Source organism: Salmo trutta, chromosome 21 (assembly GCF_901001165.1).
Source record: "Salmo trutta chromosome 21, fSalTru1.1, whole genome shotgun sequence".
Lineage (NCBI taxonomy): Eukaryota > Metazoa > Chordata > Actinopteri > Salmoniformes > Salmonidae > Salmo > Salmo trutta.
In genome coordinates, this window is record NC_042977.1 from 26,279,466 (window position 1) to 26,297,808 (window position 18,343).

An 18,343-nucleotide genomic window follows, 5' to 3' on the forward strand; every position below is an offset into this window, starting at 1 on the left:
TGATAAAGGTCATGCAGTGTCACTCACCATTTCATTTCTAGATACTTCTTGCAGACAGGATGGGTCAGAAGCTCTATGCGGTTAAATTGCACCATGGACTAGTAAAAAAATAACAATATAAACACTTTGAAAACATATTAGATAATAACGTTTTCCTTTCCACTATCCAACAATGTTGTGTTGTGGGAATGACAAATACATACAGTGCCTTCAGAAAGTGTTCCGACCTGATTTTTTCCACATTTTGTTACGTTACAGCTTCATTCTAAAATGAATTAAATATTTTTTTTCCCTCATCAACGTACACAAAATACCCCATAATTACAAAGCAAAAACCGGTTTTTAGAAATGTTTGCTAATTTACAAATATTTTTAAATGTTTTATATCACATTTGCATAATTATTCAGACCCTTTAAGCAATACACTGTTGAAGCACCTTTGGCAGCGATTACAGCCTTGAGTCTTCTTGGGTATGACGCTACAAGCTTGGCACACCTGTATTTGGGGAGTTTCTCCCATTCTTCTCTGCAGATCCCCTCAAGCTCTGTCAGGTTGGATGGGGAGCGTCGCTGCATAGCTATTTTCAGGTCTCTCCAGAGATGTTCGATCGGGTTCAAGTCCGGGCTCTGGCTGGGCCTCTCAAGGACATTCAGAGACTTGTCCGGAAGCCACTCCTGTGTTGTCTTGGCTGTGTGTTTAGGGTCGTTGTCCTGTTGGAAGGTGAACCTTCGCCCCAGTCTGAGGTCCTGAGCACTCTGGAGCAGGTTTTCATCAAGGATCCCTCTATACTTTGCTCCGTTCATCTTTCCCTCGATCCTGACTAGTCTCCCAGTCCCTGCCTCTGAAAAACATCCCCACAGCATGATGCTGCCACCACCATGCTTCACCGTAGGGATGGTGCCAGGTTTCCTCCAGACGTGACGCTTGGCATTCAGGCCAAAGAGTTCAATCTTGGTTTCATCAGACCAGAGAATCTTATTTCTCATAGTTTGAGAGTCTTTAGGTGCCTTTTGGCAAACTCCAAGCAGGCTGTCATGTGCCTTTTACTGAGGAGTGGCTTCCGTCTGGCCACTCTACCATAAAGGCCTTATTGGTGGAGTGCTGCAAAGATGGTTGTTATTTTGGAAGGTTCTCCCATCTCCACAGAGGAACTCTGAAGCTCTGTCAGAGTGATTGCTCAGATTGCTCAGTTTGGCCAGGCAGCCAGCTCTAGGAAGAGTCTTGGTGGTTCCAAACTTCTTCCATTTAAGAATGATGGAGGCCACTGTGTTCTTGGGGACCTTCAATGCTGCAGACATTTTTTGGTACCCTTCCCCAGATCTGTGCCTCGACACAATCTTGTCTCGGAGCTCTACGGACAATTCCTTCGACCTCATGGCTTGGTTTTTGCTCTGACATGCACTGTCAACTGTGGGACCTTATATACACAGGTGTGTGCCTTTCCAATCATGTCCAATCAATTGAATTTACCACAGGTGGACTCCAATCAAGTTGTAGAAACATCTCAAGGATTATCAATGGAAACAGGATACACCTGAGCTCAATTTTGATCATGTAAGAATATTCAAAGGTAAATACACAACGCAGAGGACTAAAGGTCAAGAGGGGAACTGAAGATGAATGGTTCAGGGACATGAGAGGAATTTCAGTCCAGGACTCATAGCTACATGTGTCCAGTTCTCATTGGTCCAAATTGTCTATACATTGAGCCTGAAACGGGATACTTGTTATTTGGCCATTGGCCCAATTTTGCTGCAAGGAATTCTAATTGGTCAACCACAGGCTAGGGTTGGGGTATAAACTACATCCTGTCTCTTTGTTCAGTGGAGAAAACATTGAGGACAGGGAAGAATGAACATCTGTCATCTACTTTCCAGCATAACAACTATGATTTGTTCTCTTTGAAGAAATATATTTTTTTCCCCCTGATTTGCTTTGGGGTCTGTGTTATTGAAGAATAACATCAACTGCTCACAATTCTCATAGGCAAAGGGTCTGAATACTTATGTACATTTGGTATTTCTGTTTTTATTTTTAATACATTTGCAAAAATGTCTAAAAATCTGTTTTCGATTTGTCATTATGGGTTATTGTGTGTAGATTGCTGGACTTTTTAAAAATCCATTTAAGAATAAGGTTGTAATGTAACAAAATGTGGGAAAAGACAAGGGGTCAAATTACTTTCCGAAGTCACTGTATATGACCTGTTCCTGATATTGCACTGTTTTGCTTTAAAGTGTTAGTTGGGGAAACTTCATGGCCCTTAACCCTAGAGCAAAATACCATGTTTGAAAACAGTGCAGTTCAGTTTACAGCAGTGTTTCCCAACCCTGGTCCTGGAATACCCCCAACAGAACACATTGTTGTTGTAGCACTGGACAAACACACCTCATTCAACTCATTGAGGGCTTGATGATTAGTTGACAAGTTGAATCAGGTGTGCTTGTCCAGGGTTACAATAAAAATATGTACTGTTGAGGGTACTGGAGGACCAGAGCTAGGAAACACTGGTCTACAGTATTGCAGTGGCTACTAACGTTCAGAGCAGTGAGAGGCTGGAAGTAGTAGCTTTTGTCTCTTTTTGCAAGCTTAATGATATGAATGGGAGCTTGGAGCCATTTGAAAGTGTACTCGATCTGTTGATAAAAGACATATTAGTTTACAACACACCCTAACTGGAATGTTTTTGTGAATTTGATTAAGCAATAATGAATCTGCGTTTTAAGAAGGTAATACCAAATACAGAATAGAGAGAACAGACGTACAGAGTAGTTGTAGCTATTTACATCATCATCTGACTCCTTCACACACGTGTCCAAAAGATGCTGTGGAGAAACACTGTACCATTAATGTTTTCTAATATGCTGACTGAGAAATGGGAGATTTGTATCCATTTCCTTTATCATAGTTTCCTTTATGCATAGTTTATTTTATAAAACTAACTTTGAATGACTCTGGCAGGAACTCTATCATGTCCATGACAACACATCGCTTAGTTGACTTCACTTCGAACAATAGCATAGCCTCAGCACATCTGAAACAGACAGGTTATATTGTACATGTCAATATGGTATTGTCATACAATCCAGCTGAATACCAATAATCAAACACATCACTGTACTGTCAAAGCATCGTAACAGCACATAGATAAAGTATCCACTGTATCGTACAACAGTGGCCCAACCTCTCATTGTCGATGACAGCGAAGGCAACGTCTTTCCTGCCGTTGAGAACAGCTTCGTGGAGGAAGGAGGCATCACTCTTGTTGAGCATCATCTGGGCCCCTCTGCCCAGGAGCAGTGTCACTGCAGCCGCATGGCCCTCCCTGGCAGCCAGATGTAACGCTGTGTTCTGCACCAAAAGTAAAACATAGCACTTCGAAATTAGAACAGAGGATTGTATATAATGGCAACAATAACCTTTGGATTTCTTTTTTCAGAAAGAGGAATGATATCTATTTGTGGAAGACTTTCTCTGTATTTCAACATAGACATCTTACTCCCTCAAGCTAAACAGAAAGGAAACAGATAAGATGAGCCCACCTCAGGGTAAGGGAATGTGAAGATGAGCCCACCTCAGGGTAAGGGAATGTGAAGATGAGCCCACCTCAGGGTAAGGGAATGTGAAGATGAGCCCACCTCAGGGTAAGGGAATGTGAAGATGAGCCCACCTCAGGGTAAGGGAATGTGAAGATGAGCCCACCTCAGGGTAAGGGAATGTGAAGATGAGCCCACCTCAAGGGTAAGGGAATGTGAAGATGAGCCCACCTCAGGGTAAGGGAATGTGAAGATGAGCCCACCTCAGGGTAAGGGAATGTGAAGATGAGCCCACCTCAGGGTAAGGGAATGTGAAGATGAGCCCACCTCAAGGGTAAGGGAATGTGAAGATGAGCCCACCTCAGGGTAAGGGAATGTGAAGATGAGCCCACCTCAGGGTAAGGGAATGTGAAGATGAGCCCACCTCAGGGTAAGGGAATGTGAAGATGAGCCCACCTCAGGGTAAGGGAATGTGAAGATGAGCCCACCTCAGGGTAAGGGAATGTGAAGATGAGCCCACCTCAGGGTAAGGGAATGTGAAGATGAGCCCACCTCAAGGGTAAGGGAATGTGAAGATGAGCCCACCTCAGGGTAAGGGAATGTGAAGATGAGCCCACCTCAGGGTAAGGGAATGTGAAGATGAGCCCACCTCAGGGTAAGGGAATGTGAAGATGAGCCCACCTCAAGGGTAAGGGAATGTGAAGATGAGCCCACCTCAGGGTAAGGGAATGTGAAGATGAGCCCACCTCAAGGGTAAGGGAATGTGAAGATGAGCCCACCTCAGGGTAAGGGAATGTGGAAAAAGAGAGGACCCAAACCCTGTCTTCATCTGTTTTGTCCAGCAGTTTGATATTTGATTCCAGGAGTATGATCATGGTCTGGGTATATCCCTCTGCTGCAGCATGATGTAGACAGGTCCAACCTTTAGAATCACTGCAATGGCATACAGTAAACATTCATTACTACTGTAGCTGATTCAAAATGGAAAATCTAGTAAACGATATACATTGGTTTCCACTGGTTTGGGCAGTAATGGTTCACCTCACTCAGATTAACATTGAGTTTGAGTGAGTGTGTGCGTAGCAGGTCTGAAATACTGTCAGTGGTGTAAAGTAATAAAGTAAAGATACTTGAAAGTACTACTTAAGTAGTGTTTTTGGGTATCTGTACTTTACCACTTTACTTTTACTTCAGTACATTCCTAAAGAAAATTATGTACTTTTTACTTCATACATTTTCCCTGACACTCAAAAGTACTCGTTACATTTTGAATACTTAGCAGGACAGGAAAATTGTCTAATTCACACACTTATCAAGAGAACATCCCTACTGCCTCTGATCTGGCAGACTCACTAAACACATGCTTTGTTTGTAAATTATGTCTGAGTGTTGGAGCATGCCCCTGGCTGTTCGTAAAAAAGAAAAAAAGAAAATGATGCCGTCTGATTTGCTTTATATAAGGAATAAAAAATGATTTATACTTTTACTTTTGATACTTAAGTATATTTTAGCAATTACATTTTCTTTTGATACTTAAGTATATTTAAAACCAAATACTTTTGGACTTTTACTCAAGTCGTATTTTACTGGGCGACTTTCACTTTTACTTGAGTCATTTTCTATTAAGGTATCTTGACTTTTACTCAAGTATGAAAATGTGGGTACTTTTTCCACCACTGAGTACTGTACCTGTGGAACAGAGCTCCTTTCCGCAGCAGTAGCTCCAGCACTTTAATATGGCCGCCTCGGGATGCCAGGTGGAGGGGAGTCATCCCCCTCTCATCTCCCTCATTCAGCAGCCTGGTGCAGGTCATCCACTCCAGGAGTCTGTGGCAGGTGTTTATCCTCCCATACCTGGAATAGAAAAGATTGATCATAAAAAGTAAGTTATCAAATACAACTAATGCTAAACTGAAAACCAGCTAAAATAGCAAACAGTGAAATTGTTCATGTTTTTGGGGTATAATGAGTCTATTGACAACTCAATGAGTCAATAATGTAGAGATTTATTCAGAATTATAAACTGGGTGGGTCGAGCCCTGAATGCTGATTGGCTGACAGCCGTGGTATATCAGACCTTATACACCGGGTATGACAAAACATTTACTGCACTAATTACGTTGGTAAGCAGTTTATAATAGCAATAAGGCACCTCTGGGGTTTGTGATATATGGCCAATATACCATGGCTAAGGGCTGTGTCCGCATTGCGTCGTGCCTAAGAATATTGGCCATATACCACGTCTTATTGGTTAAGTAACTCACTCGGCTGCGAAATGCAGTGCAGATTTCTTCTGCTTAGACTTCTGGTCTACTGAGACGTTGAGTCTGAGCATGTTCGTCACTGACTCTGGGATTCCCAGTCTGCAGGCGTAATGCAGGGGAGTACAACCCTCATTGTCCTCCGCACCCAGGAGCTCTCTCACATTGCTGCACTGTGTGGCAAGAGACAATATGATACCATTGGGGTCTCAAGAGTCAAACTAAGTGTTTACTGCCAACTTTATTCAAAATGATTGTACATGTCAATCCTACTGAGACAGTCACAAGAAGATATATGGTTTTAATAATGAACCTCGTTTAATACAAAGGCTAACACTTATGATCCTGTGATCCTTCTTCGTGTGTTGGATTTGCTTCAAGTTCTCTACGCTAGGTGGCAGTAACGCACTACGTGTTCGTTCTTACAAGATCCCCCACTAGCGCTCATTAAAACATACTCTATGAGCTCATTGCAATATTTAGAACTTATGACGTTGCCTTAAAATTTGAACATGGATCTCAGCGTCATTTTGGAAGCTTCATCCTTTCTATTGAAACTTCTAGCAGGTGCGTTCATTCTAGAATATTACCTGTAAGACTTCTGGAGGAAGGTTTTTCAGACCTTTAGGCTGCAAGATGGCAAGGTGAAGGAAATTGCAGTCATATTTGTCTTTTATTTTCAAATTAGCCCCTAAAATAGGAGAGGATGAACAGGATCATGACAAACCGTACAATAGTGTAAACTAAATGTGAGACATATGCTTCTCTTTGAGAAACATACCGTGTGTGAGAAGAAGGCCCACTGTTTTCCATGCACTACAGCTTGTTGCCAGAAGCAGTGGCGTATGACCCTTACAGTCAATGGAATTAATGTCTGCACCCTGTCAAAGAATTCATATTAATATGATAAGATGAAACACTGGAAATATTCATATTTTTCTCTTGGTTCTTTTCATGTTTTGTGTTTACCTTTGAAATTAGGTATTCAGCCAATCCAACATGGTCAAATATTGTTGCCCTGTTGGTGAAAAATATGATAAAAGAGTAAGAGAGTAGGATATCATTTTTACCTCAACGTCTTGTCCAATGAAAATGCATACAGTATACAGTGTACTACTTATGCAGTGGAGTTTGGCTAGCTCCATCTGGGATATTGATGACATCACAGACTCTATCATATGCCGATAGCATGAGTTTGACGGCCTCGGATGCTCCCTGGATGCAGGCAAAGTGGAGGGCTGTGGAATTGTCACACTGTAAAGAGAAGCACAAAGACATGACAGAGGTCACAATGACTCAGACCAGTTTGAAATGATGTCAGGATATTACAGACACTGGTCCGTTCCCCTTGATTAGATTTAGAGTGGATTTGGTTATCTTCCAATGTCTCGTGGGTGTAACATGAACTGACAATGTACCCATTATGGGTGGATGCATAATAGCTCATTGTTGCTTACTGTAACACATTGTAAAAACCTCAGTTCTAAGAACCTTTCAAATGAATGCCTGTAACAGGAACTGTTTTATATTAGAAGAAAAGGATAATTAAGGTTCATAATTGGTCTTTCCCATTACTCAGAAGCCTTCTAAATATATGTGCTTTTGTCTATGGTTCTGAGAAAGAACCAAAGTTATTTTTGTGTTAGATTTTGAAATCCATATACGTGAATATACTTTTAGGTGCAGTTTGAATGATTATTTCCATATCCACAGAAAAAGCTTCTTAGCGTCATCATCACCAGCTGACATACCTGTTGTTGGTCGATTTTTGCTCCCTGTTCTATGCAGAGTTTGATCGCCTCCAGGTTTCCTCCATGGATGGCCAGATGAAGAGGAGTGCTGAATGATTTGTCCACGTAGTTGATGTGCGTTTTAGTTGATAAACCCATCTCCTCACCTTCAGCAGAGAAAATTACTGAGTAAGAATTATCTGCTGGATATCGTTTGAGTACCAAAATGAGTATTTGATTACTGTAATAGGAAAGCAAATGTTTCTTATTTACTTACCTTTCTGAAGAACCACCAGCATTGATTTTTTAGCCCCTGCAAACGCTGCTGCGTGAATGGGATAATGCCCCGGCTTGTTCTGTTGACATAGTCTGGCTCCATATTTAAACTGAGAACAGCAGATGAAATTAATGTAGTTACATTACAAAAACCTCATAGGACATCACTAATGATCAATGAATCACACACGTCTCCTTATTCAAACATACAAGAACACACAATTTGACATTTATACAGCGGCCGTATAATTAATATTCACACACAAGTAGACGAACAGCTTCATGGTTATCAACCGAGCAGGCCAACATTACAGGTGTGTTCCCCTGGTCTCCCATCAGGTTGGCATCTGTGTTGCTGTGAGACAGTAACAGCTGTGGAAAAACATCATTATTTATAATATCATATCATACTGAATGATATCATATCTTATTATATCATCGTATAATATCGTAGTATATCATATAATATAAACTCAGCAAAAAAAAAGAAACAGCCCTTTTTCAGGACCCGGTCTTTCAACGAAAATTTGTAAAAAATCCAAATAACTTCACAGATTCACACACATTGTAAAGTGTTTCCCATGCTTGTTCATTGAACCATAAACAGTTATTGAACATGCACCTGTGGAACGGTCGTTAAGACACTAACAGCTTACAGACGGTATGCAATTAAGGTCACAGTTATGAAAACTTAGGACACTAAAGAGGCCTTTCTACTGACTCTGAAAAACACACAAAAAAAGATGCCCAGGGTCCCTGCTCATCTGCGTGAACGTGCCTTAGGCATGCTGCAAGGAGGCATGAGGACTGCAGATGTGCCAGGGCAATAAATTGCAATGTCCATACTGTGAGATGCCTAAGACAGCGCTACAGGGAGACAGGAAGGACAGCTGACTGTCCTCGCAGTGGCAGACCACGTGTAACAACACCTGCACAGGATCGGCACATCCGAACATCACACCTGCGGGACAGGTACAGGATGGCAACAACAACTGCCCGAGTCACACCAGGAACGCACAATCCCTCCATCAGTGCTCAGACTGTCCGCAATAGGCTGAGAGAGGCTGGGCTGAGGGCTTGTAGGCCTGTTGTAAGGCAGGTCCTCACCAGACATCACCGGCAACAATGTTGACTATGGGCACAAACCCACCGTCGCTGGACCGGCAAAAAGTGCTCTTCACTGACGAATCGCAGTTTTGTCTCACCAGGGGTAATGGTCGGATTCGTGTTTATCGTCGAAGGAATGAGCGTTACACCGAGGTCTGTACTCTGGAACGGGATCGATTTGGAGGTGGAGGGTCTGTCATGGTCTGGAGCGGTGTGTCACAGCGTCATCGGACTGAGCTTGTTGTCATTGCAGGCAATCTCAACACTGTGCGTTATAAAGAAGACATCCTCCTCCCTCATGTGGTACCCTTCCTGCAGGCTCACCCTGACATGACCCTCCAGTATGACAATGCCACCAGCCATACTGCTCGTTCTGTGCGTGATTTCCTGCAAGACAGGAATGTCATTTTTCTGCCATGGCCAGCGAAGAGCCCGGATCTCAATCCCATTGAGCACGTCTGGGACCTGTCGTATCGGAGAGTGAGGGCTAGGGCCATTCCCCCCAGAAATGTCCGGGATATTGCAGGTGCCTTGGTGAAAAAGTGGGGTAACATCTCTCAGCAAGAACTGGCAAATCTGGTGCAGTCCATGAGGAGGAGATGCACTGGCGTACCAGATACTGACTGTTACTTTGGATTTTGACCCCCCCCCTTTGTTCAGGGACATTATTCCATTTATGTTAGTCACATGTCTGTGGAACTTGTTCAGTTTATGTCTCAGTTGTTGAATCTTGTTATGTTCATTCAAATATTTACGCATGTTAAGTTTGCTGAAAATAAATGCAGTTGACAGTGAGGACGTTTCTTTTTTTGCTGAGTTTATGTTATTAGACTGAATGAATAATAGTACATGGAGGTGCACTAGCTAGAAGTGTTGAAGTATAATTGAGGTGTATTAGAACAGGGATTATCAAATTTAGTCCTGGGTGCACGTTTTGCGAGAGAGAGACGAGAGACCCCAACCAACCAAGCCGACTCGCGCTATAGCAAACTAATAGCTGCCATAGCCTGGTTCTATATCGTGGAGCTCCGCCCCATAGGGGAGCTCTGCTCCTAGTGGCTTACCCCGCTGCCTAGGCAGCGAATAGCCTGAGAGAAAAATATGCACACACCTGCAGCCAATGGGAGTACAGGTGTCCCTATAGAAGGGGATGTTTCCCCTCAATCAGCCTCCCATTATCTTCAGCGACTGGACTGGACTGACTGGCCAAGTAGAGAAGAGAGAAGATAAGTCTCAGGACGAACCCGCCCTCGTTCTCCAAGTCTCAACGTCGTCCTTATAAATTGAGCACGTTTTTTCCACCCAATCCAAAAGCTCTTTTAAGAGCTCAGTGTCGCTGCTCCACCATGGCATGGACTCACACGACCTATGTTTCGTGTGCTTAGGATCACAGCACGCTAGGGGCGGCCTCACAGATCCCCCGGAATGCCCTAGCTGCGCCCTCCTTTCATTAAAGGCGAGGAAGCAGCGGTGGGCATTTTTCAGGGAGGATATCCCTCTAGAAGACGCCATGTCTGTGCTAGCTCAGGTTCTGAGGCGTCATATGACAATGCCGCTTCTAGAGAAGACAAGGATATTGGGAAGTTTGTGGATCTTTCTCCGAAACATTCCACTCCACTGACTGAGGTTGAAAAACCCCCCTCCCTATGGAGAGTGAGAGGTTTTTCACATCCTTGGACGAGGAAGAGACAGGCTCTGAGTTCTCAGCAGCCCCCTCCTACGCAACGGCCTCTCTGGCCTCTGATTTTCCAGGGCTCATTGAGCAGGCTGCGAGCCGGCTGTATATCACGCAGCCCCCCATTCCCTCCAACCCGGAAGTGGATATGATGGTGGACGACCCATACTCTAGACCAAGAAGGGCGGCTCTGCCGTTGGCACCAGCCATGCCCTCGCTCAGTAAGTATGTGGAGGGTGAATGTGGAGGGTGAATGGGGTGTACGCAAAGGCGTACACCCCATTCAGCAGAGTGGACGACAGACGGCCCCAGGAGATCCCCAGGCTCGCGGATGCCTTGGCTGCATACCTTGTCCCGGGTTTGAGCTCCTGGCCGTCTTCCAGAAAACCCACTCTACCTACGACCAAGGACAGGCTTACAGCTCAGCTGATAGAGAAGTCCTTTGCTTTGGGTGTCCAGGCTGTAGCAGCAGCAAATAATATTGCTCTCCTAGCAGCCTCTCTTCCCGTCTCACCACGGGTAGGACTGAGCTGTCGGGAGAGGAGATAGAGGCGGTGTCGAGGATTTCCGGCGCCATACTCCATCTCACACAGGCGTCGGCTGTGTGAGTGGGGAGGTCCATGGCCACTTCGGTGATTGCGGATCGACACCTCTGGCTGTCTTTGATGGCTAATAAGGAGACCTATAAAGCCACACATCTCTGACAGTGGTCTCTTTGGAGCCGCCGTCAAAGATGCGACGGAGCGTTTTGGGAAGCTGGAGGAGGGGAGGATGCAGCTATCTAGGCAACTGCCTTTAGCAGGAGGGGCTAGAGCATCTTCCAGAGAGCCTCCCAGCTTCACCGTCTCTAGTAGACCGGGGTCCACTCCACCAGCGAGAGAGGTGGTCGTGACGTCACCCTGGCGACACCCTAGGGGCGGCCAGAAGAGACGGCGACCATGACGGGGCGAGGGGGAGAGGACGGGAGAGAGCGCAGCGCCTTGTGCAGCGGCGCCCACTGTTCCCACCCTTGCAAAGGGATGGATGGAGGAGCCAACGTGTTGTTTGTTGACTAAAGGAATGTGTTCCAGTTGACTTTGTCACAAGAGAACCTCTTTTCCATAACAAATCCGAGACCGTTCAGGTTCCCTCTCTCTCCCTCTCACCACTCTGAGTGTAGCCCAGCCCACCACGGGTGTGTAGCTGAGCACACACATGAGGACGATGTGAGTGGGAATGACATGAGGGCAGCAAAGCGGACGCTCTTGATGAGCCGCCATGCTATACCTCATAAAAACCCAACACCACAGACTCCTAGGAGTAATGTGGCTCAGGGTTTAAAGAACAGCCTGCGTACACAACCCCATGTTGGGACGATGACGCAATCGCTGTTGGGAGATGGCGCACTAACTCAGGCAAGCGCCTCGGTTAGTGCAGTTCAGACCCGTGCTGCGTTTTCAGAGGGCTGGAACCACAAGGTTGCGAGTATAACCAATGTGTCGTCGCTCCCGTTTCTCACAGAACATGCTAATATTTCCTCCCCCTTCAAGGGGGGCCCACCCTGGGCTGTGCCACCACTTCAATATCGGGGGACAGCGGCGGCCCTGGGCCATAGAGAAATACAGGTCCTTCCTACTGAGTGCACCACAGATTCGCGCTCTCCTGCTCTCAGAGTGTTGGGCGGAGTGATGAGGGAAATAGTACTGTAACTAGTATTACTTTACTATTGGACCGGTCACAAATTTTAATAGAATATTGAGGTATCATCTATCTGCTGAGCCAGATTAGTATGACCAATATTCTGTTAACTGCCCATGAATCATTGGCTTTGGCCTATGGATTGAGTGTTGCGGGTTACGCTGAGGAATCAGTGAGTATGTCTTCCAAATTGGTTCAGCCTGTACTCAGCATTGCTGATGGGAGGACTAGAACTAAGGGGAGAAATGCAGGACCAGTGGACAGGGTCCCATCAGGTCCGCTTTTTCTTTTTAGAATGACTACAGGGTGGGGTGTGGTCCATTAGAGTCATGTATTCTAACCTGCCCACATGTCTATGACTGTGTTTGGGTGGAAGGATGAGGGATATAGCTTCTGTAACTGGTATTACAGTACTATTAGACCAATATTTTAATATTGACAGAATATTGAAGTATAATCTATCTGGTTGTATAGATTAGTATGGCTCATATTCTGTTTTATCTGCCTACTAGTCATTGGCGATGCCTCTAGACTGAATAGGGCGGATTGGACCGAGCACGTAGTATATTGTGACAGTGTGTTACAGTACTGCAGGATTTGGTTGCAGCCATTGCTGAGCCTGACCTTTTCATTAAGTGGGATGTGTTAGGCTCGGCAGGGAGTACATTTTGAAGCGTTTCGCTCGGCCTTAAACCACTAGGAGCAGAGCTCCCCTATGGGGTGGAGCTCCACGATATAGTTACCAGGGTTGTAACTCCAGTTCTATGAGGGGAGCGGAGCCCCATAGGACTTAAGGCCCTGCCGACCCCCAGGCCACAGGTGGATCAGTGAAAACCTCTAGTTGCAACAGAATACCATCATGGATACCATTATTATGTCTGCATGCAGTATGAAGTTAGAGGTAGTTTCACGGGCCAAAGCTCGCTAGCGTTAGCACAATGACTCGAAGTCTACAGGAACAATTACCATGCTAGCTGTTCCTGTTTATCCGACTCTGGGGAAGTAGATAAATAACTTCATTGCTAAAATGTCTATACTTAGATGGAGGAAATTACAGTCATTGGAGCTATTTACAGTTTTTTTCTGTATAGAAAATGATTGTGGTAAATTCTAGAATATGGACATTCAGGGCACATGCCCATTGATATTATTAAAATGTTTGAGCAGAGAAACAGAGCATTACAACTGCAAAATGCATAGAATTGCAGGAAATTAGCTTGAAAACTGCAAAATTGGCTCTCAGCTCCATGACAAAATATGTACAATTGCTGGAAATGAACTTCAAAACTTTAGAACTCTCTCAGCTCAATGGAAAAATGACAGAATACTTGCTTTACAACAGCAACATTTTCTCTACGCCGCCAAGATACTTTTCTAGCTAATAGACTATGTTAGAGTGTACACTTCCTCTTCCAATGAACTGTTGGTAGGTCTATATAATGAAACTGTCCACCAAATCTATTACATTTCAAATGTTGATTTCTTGTACTTGCTATTATCATTCACCTGATGATAAGACAAGACGTTACTTTTTTTGTTTGTTAACCTTTGATGGGGCGGGGGTCCTTGAGCAAGAAACATGTGAAAACCCCTATACTAGAGTAGAGCTGAATGGGGTCAGGTAGAGGACGGACCTCAACGAGAGGGTTGTGTCCGAGGCTGACAGCCAGGTGTAGGGGAGACATGAGGCGGAGGTTGAGGATGTTCGAGTCTGCCCCCAGGTCCAGCAGGCAAGCACAGCTCTCTCTCTGGGTCCCCTTCACAGCCCAATGCAATGGAGTGTTGCCCTCCTCATCACTGGCATTCAGTTCTTCACAAAGGTCACAGATAGAGATTTTGCTTTTCTCAATACATTTAAATATATACATCAATATCATAAATACGATTTTGGTGACAATATAAAATGGCAAACAATAATAATGTTTCAAGGAAGATATATACCACTGCATACAGTAAATAAATACCTAAGTAAATACGTCTTACCATCTGGACCAGTCAACTGCACAATGAGCTGTATGGTGCTGATGTGCCCGTGTGATGTGGCGTAATGCAGAGGGCTGGCATTGGCTTGGTCACGGACTCCCAGCAGGGCTGAGTGCTTACCCAACGCTACAGAGTCACCTTGCAGAGCCCACTATTATCATAGTGTGGAAAGACCATATCAATCCTGTATTATGATCTGGTTTACAGTAACACATCTGTTCAAAAGACTATTGTACACACTGGATTCTGTTACTGTTCAGTTGACAGTTAAGTAATACATCTTAACTGAAACCAGAGAAAAAATTGCCAAAGACTCCAGCCACCCAAGTCATAGACTGTTCACTCTGCTACCGTCCGGCACATGGTACCGGAGCATCAGCTCTCGGACCTACAGGCTCTGATAAAGCTTCTACCCCCAAGCCATAAGACTGTTAAATAGCCAGACTGCTAAATAGTAAATTAATGGTACTCAAACTATTTGCACCGACCCTACGCACCCTCACTGGACTATTACATGTATACACACCATATACACCCTACATTGACACTCCAACACTTAACTCTCATACATTCACATACACTACATAGGCACACACACACATAACACACACACGCATATCGACACCACGCAAACACACATACATACCCATTACACACACAAGCACACATACACACACACTTTTACACTCATTATTTGCTGCTGCTACTCAGTTCTTTATTTTACTTATTATTATCTATTCTGATGCCCAGTCACTTTACCTGCCTTCATTGAGATTTTTTTTGTCACTGGCCTACACACAATACCCCATAATGTCAAAGCGGACTTATGTTTTTCACATTTTTTACAAACTAATTAAAAATGAAAAGCTGAAATGTATTCAACCACTTTGTTATGGCAAGCCTAAATAAGTTCATGAGTAAACATTTGCCAAACATGAATCCTGTTTGCAAAAAGGCACTAAAGTGTGTCAAAAAATGTGTCAAAGCAATTATACATTTTTGTCCTGAATACAGTGTTATGTTTGGTGCAAATGCAATACAACACATTACTGAGTACCACTCTCTATATTTTCAAGTTGTAGTGGTGGCTGCATCATGTTATGTGTATGCTTCTAATTGTTAAGTACTGGGGAGTTTTTCAAGATTAAAAGAAACGGGATGGAGCTAAGCACAGGCAAAATCCTAGAGGAAAACCTGGTTCAGTCTGCTTTCCACCAGACACTGGGAGATGAATTCACCTTTGAGCAGGACAATAACCAAAAACACAAGGCCAAATCTACACTGGAGTTGCTTACCAAGAACACAGTGACTGTTCCTGAGCGGCCAAGTTACAGTTACATTTTTTTTAAACTATGTATGGGCATCCAGGGCACATGCCCATACATTTTATTTTAACGTTTGAGCAGAGGAAGACAACATTAGCCATGCCAAAACATGTACAATTGCTGGAAATTGGCTTCAAAACTGCAAAATTCTCTCAGCTCAATGGAAAAATGTGTAGAATTTAAGAAAATTTGCTTTACAACAGCAACATTTTCTCTACGCCGCCAAGATACCTTTCTAGCTAATAGACTATGCTAGAGCTAAGATTTCCTCTTCCAATAAACTGTGGGGAGGTCAATATAATAAAACTGTCTACCAAATCTATTCATTTTCAAATGTTGATTACTTGTACTTGCTATTATCATTCACCTGATGATAAGACAAGACATACATTTTTTTTTAATGAATTAACCTTTGAGCAGGACAATAACCTAAAACACAAGGCCAAGTCTACACTAGAGTCTCTTACCAAGAAGACAGTGACTGTTCCTGAGTGGCCAAGCCACAGTTTAGACTTAAAACGGCTTGAAAATCTATGGCAAGACCTGAAAATGGCTGTCTAGCAATGATCAACAAACAATTTGACAGAGCTTGAAGAATTTTGAAAAGAATAATGGGCAAATCTTGCACAATCCCGGTGTGGAAAGCTCTTAGAGACTTACCCAGAAAGACTCACAGCTGTAATCGCTGCCAAAGGTGCTTCTACAAAGTATTGACTCAGGGGTGTCAATACTTATGTAAATGCAATATTTCTGTATTTCACTTTCAATAAATTTGCAAAAAAATCTAAAAACATGTTTTCATTTTGTCATTATGGGGTATTATGTGTAGATGAGTGAGAAAGAAAATATATTTTAACCATTTTGAATTCAGGCTGTAACACAACAATTGGGGAATAAGTCGAGGGGTATAAATACTTTCTGAAGCCACTGTAGCTCAATTTTTGTGTATTTGATTTTATTCCTCTTGTGTTGCTATTTTTACATGTATTATTATTTTGAAACTCTCCATCATTGGGAGGACTCGTAAGCAAGAATATCACGGTAAACTCTATACCAGTTGTATTCGGTGCTTGTGACAAATACAATGTGTTTTGATTTAGACCAATGTATTTTTTACTAATCACAAAATCATATTAAAATAGTTTTTCATATTTGCAGAGGATGGCTCTCATACTCAACTAATAATGTGTAAGGTTTGAAAAGTAAAAAACTGTACATGCAATAATAACATTAAAAAAGGAATTGAATATCTGCAAGATCTGTTTTCCACATGACTTACCTCAAATATTTTGGCAGAAATCTCTGTAGCATGATCTCCATGAATCATAGACTGGTGGTAGGTCTTGTCCTGCATCAGGTCGGTCTTTGAAGAGCTCGTCAGGCTTTTCTGTTCATGTCGACATTTCCACAAGGACTTGAAAGTTTCATGTCGTTTGGTTTGTGACCGAATGTGTAGATTAGTAGTATGTTCTACAATAGGTAAGAGCAGAGAAGTTACATTTCAACATACATTAATATCTATAGTAAACAGCTGTCAATGTATAAGCACTAAGTGTACATAAAAAACATACAGTATTGAAAACAAAGACATCCAGCAGGCCGCATAACCGGCTGTAACATATTATAATGTCAACCAATGAGTCTAACCAGTAAGATGTAATACATCATTTTACCTTAATGTTTTCTGGGTGTGAGATGAGCTTTCTAGTGTCTTCTGTTGTTAGAGAGAGAGGGGGGGTTATATAGAGATTTGCCATTTGCCAAACAGATCGAATTACATTGCATCTTGGTTGGTCAGACTTTGGACTGACAGTGGAGAGGCTTATTATCCTAATGTAAATGCATTGGGTCCATTGCCACAGAACAGACAAGTTAATTGGACAAATAGTCCTTCCTGAAAAACAACATTAGCTGAAACTGAGGGGTAACTTTGTGGTTTAGAGTAAACCTATGAGATTCACAGGCTCATTACTGCACTATGGTTCTATGATTTTCCTGTAGTAAACTAAAATCAATAATTCTCTCTTTGTTCTGAACTATGTAATGACCACAACGGAATGGACCTACTCACTTATGTTTCATATGTAACATACAGCTGAGGATATTTAACAATCATCTTATAAAACATCCCATTACAATAAACAATTATTAAAACCAGGAAATTACATTATTTCTGTCATGGCTGATATTCAATTTGCATGCATTGTCTTAAATTTGCCATTTTAAACTCTGTGATAGTAGTTGTTCCAAAACTTTACATTTAGCGTAAAATACCACATGCACAATGCTTACTCTCCTCTGTTAAAAGAAATACACCTCCTGCATGCACAAATCGTTTGTCATTTATTGGCTAAAGCATCAGGTTCAGCTCTTTTATTCTATTGTTTTATAAGCAGACTTTCATAAGGCATTCAGGTTTTCTGTTGATAACAATGCTCTGTGGGAGCCTGGGCAATGAACCATTTATATGTTCAAGAATATTTTCAATAAAGATAGGGACTTCCATTGTTGAGGCGAACCAGAGTCAATATTTGTTTGGTTAGCATTACAGAGGGGCAAACATGGTGTTATATTTCATAATGCTCCCTTGCCATCATCTGATAAACATCTGGTTTATTGTTGTATTTTGAATTAAAGTATAGTGCCTTCAGAAAGTATTAATTCCCCTTGACTTATTCCACATTTCGTTGTGCTACAGCCTGAATAAAACATGGATTACATAGATTTATTTTCTACCCCGTCTACACACAAAGCCCCATAAAGACAAAGTGA

At 42.9% G+C, this 18,343-nt stretch overlaps 1 protein-coding gene across 1 annotated transcript in view; it reads right to left on the reverse strand.

Annotated features, from left to right (window-relative positions):
* Positions 1-17,381, reverse strand: part of LOC115157049 (transient receptor potential cation channel subfamily A member 1-like) — a 25,437-nt gene extending 8,056 nt beyond the window's left edge. Inside the window, exons 1-19 of the mRNA XM_029704934.1 lie at positions 17,245-17,381; positions 16,851-17,041; positions 14,247-14,397; positions 13,898-14,073; positions 8,069-8,176; positions 7,806-7,914; positions 7,550-7,695; positions 6,916-7,052; positions 6,768-6,816; positions 6,580-6,679; positions 6,389-6,489; positions 5,802-5,971; positions 5,227-5,391; positions 4,356-4,470; positions 3,186-3,352; positions 2,945-3,035; positions 2,767-2,826; positions 2,539-2,637; positions 28-98 (exon numbers count right to left, since the gene is read on the reverse strand). Of these exons, the coding sequence (XP_029560794.1) occupies positions 28-98; positions 2,539-2,637; positions 2,767-2,826; positions 2,945-3,035; positions 3,186-3,352; positions 4,356-4,470; positions 5,227-5,391; positions 5,802-5,971; positions 6,389-6,489; positions 6,580-6,679; positions 6,768-6,816; positions 6,916-7,052; positions 7,550-7,695; positions 7,806-7,914; positions 8,069-8,176; positions 13,898-14,073; positions 14,247-14,397; positions 16,851-16,925 (2,090 nt within the window). The 5' untranslated portion in view covers positions 16,926-17,041; positions 17,245-17,381. The remainder of the gene's footprint in view (positions 1-27; positions 99-2,538; positions 2,638-2,766; positions 2,827-2,944; positions 3,036-3,185; positions 3,353-4,355; positions 4,471-5,226; positions 5,392-5,801; positions 5,972-6,388; positions 6,490-6,579; positions 6,680-6,767; positions 6,817-6,915; positions 7,053-7,549; positions 7,696-7,805; positions 7,915-8,068; positions 8,177-13,897; positions 14,074-14,246; positions 14,398-16,850; positions 17,042-17,244) is intronic.
* Between the last annotated feature and the right edge of the window lie 962 nt (positions 17,382-18,343).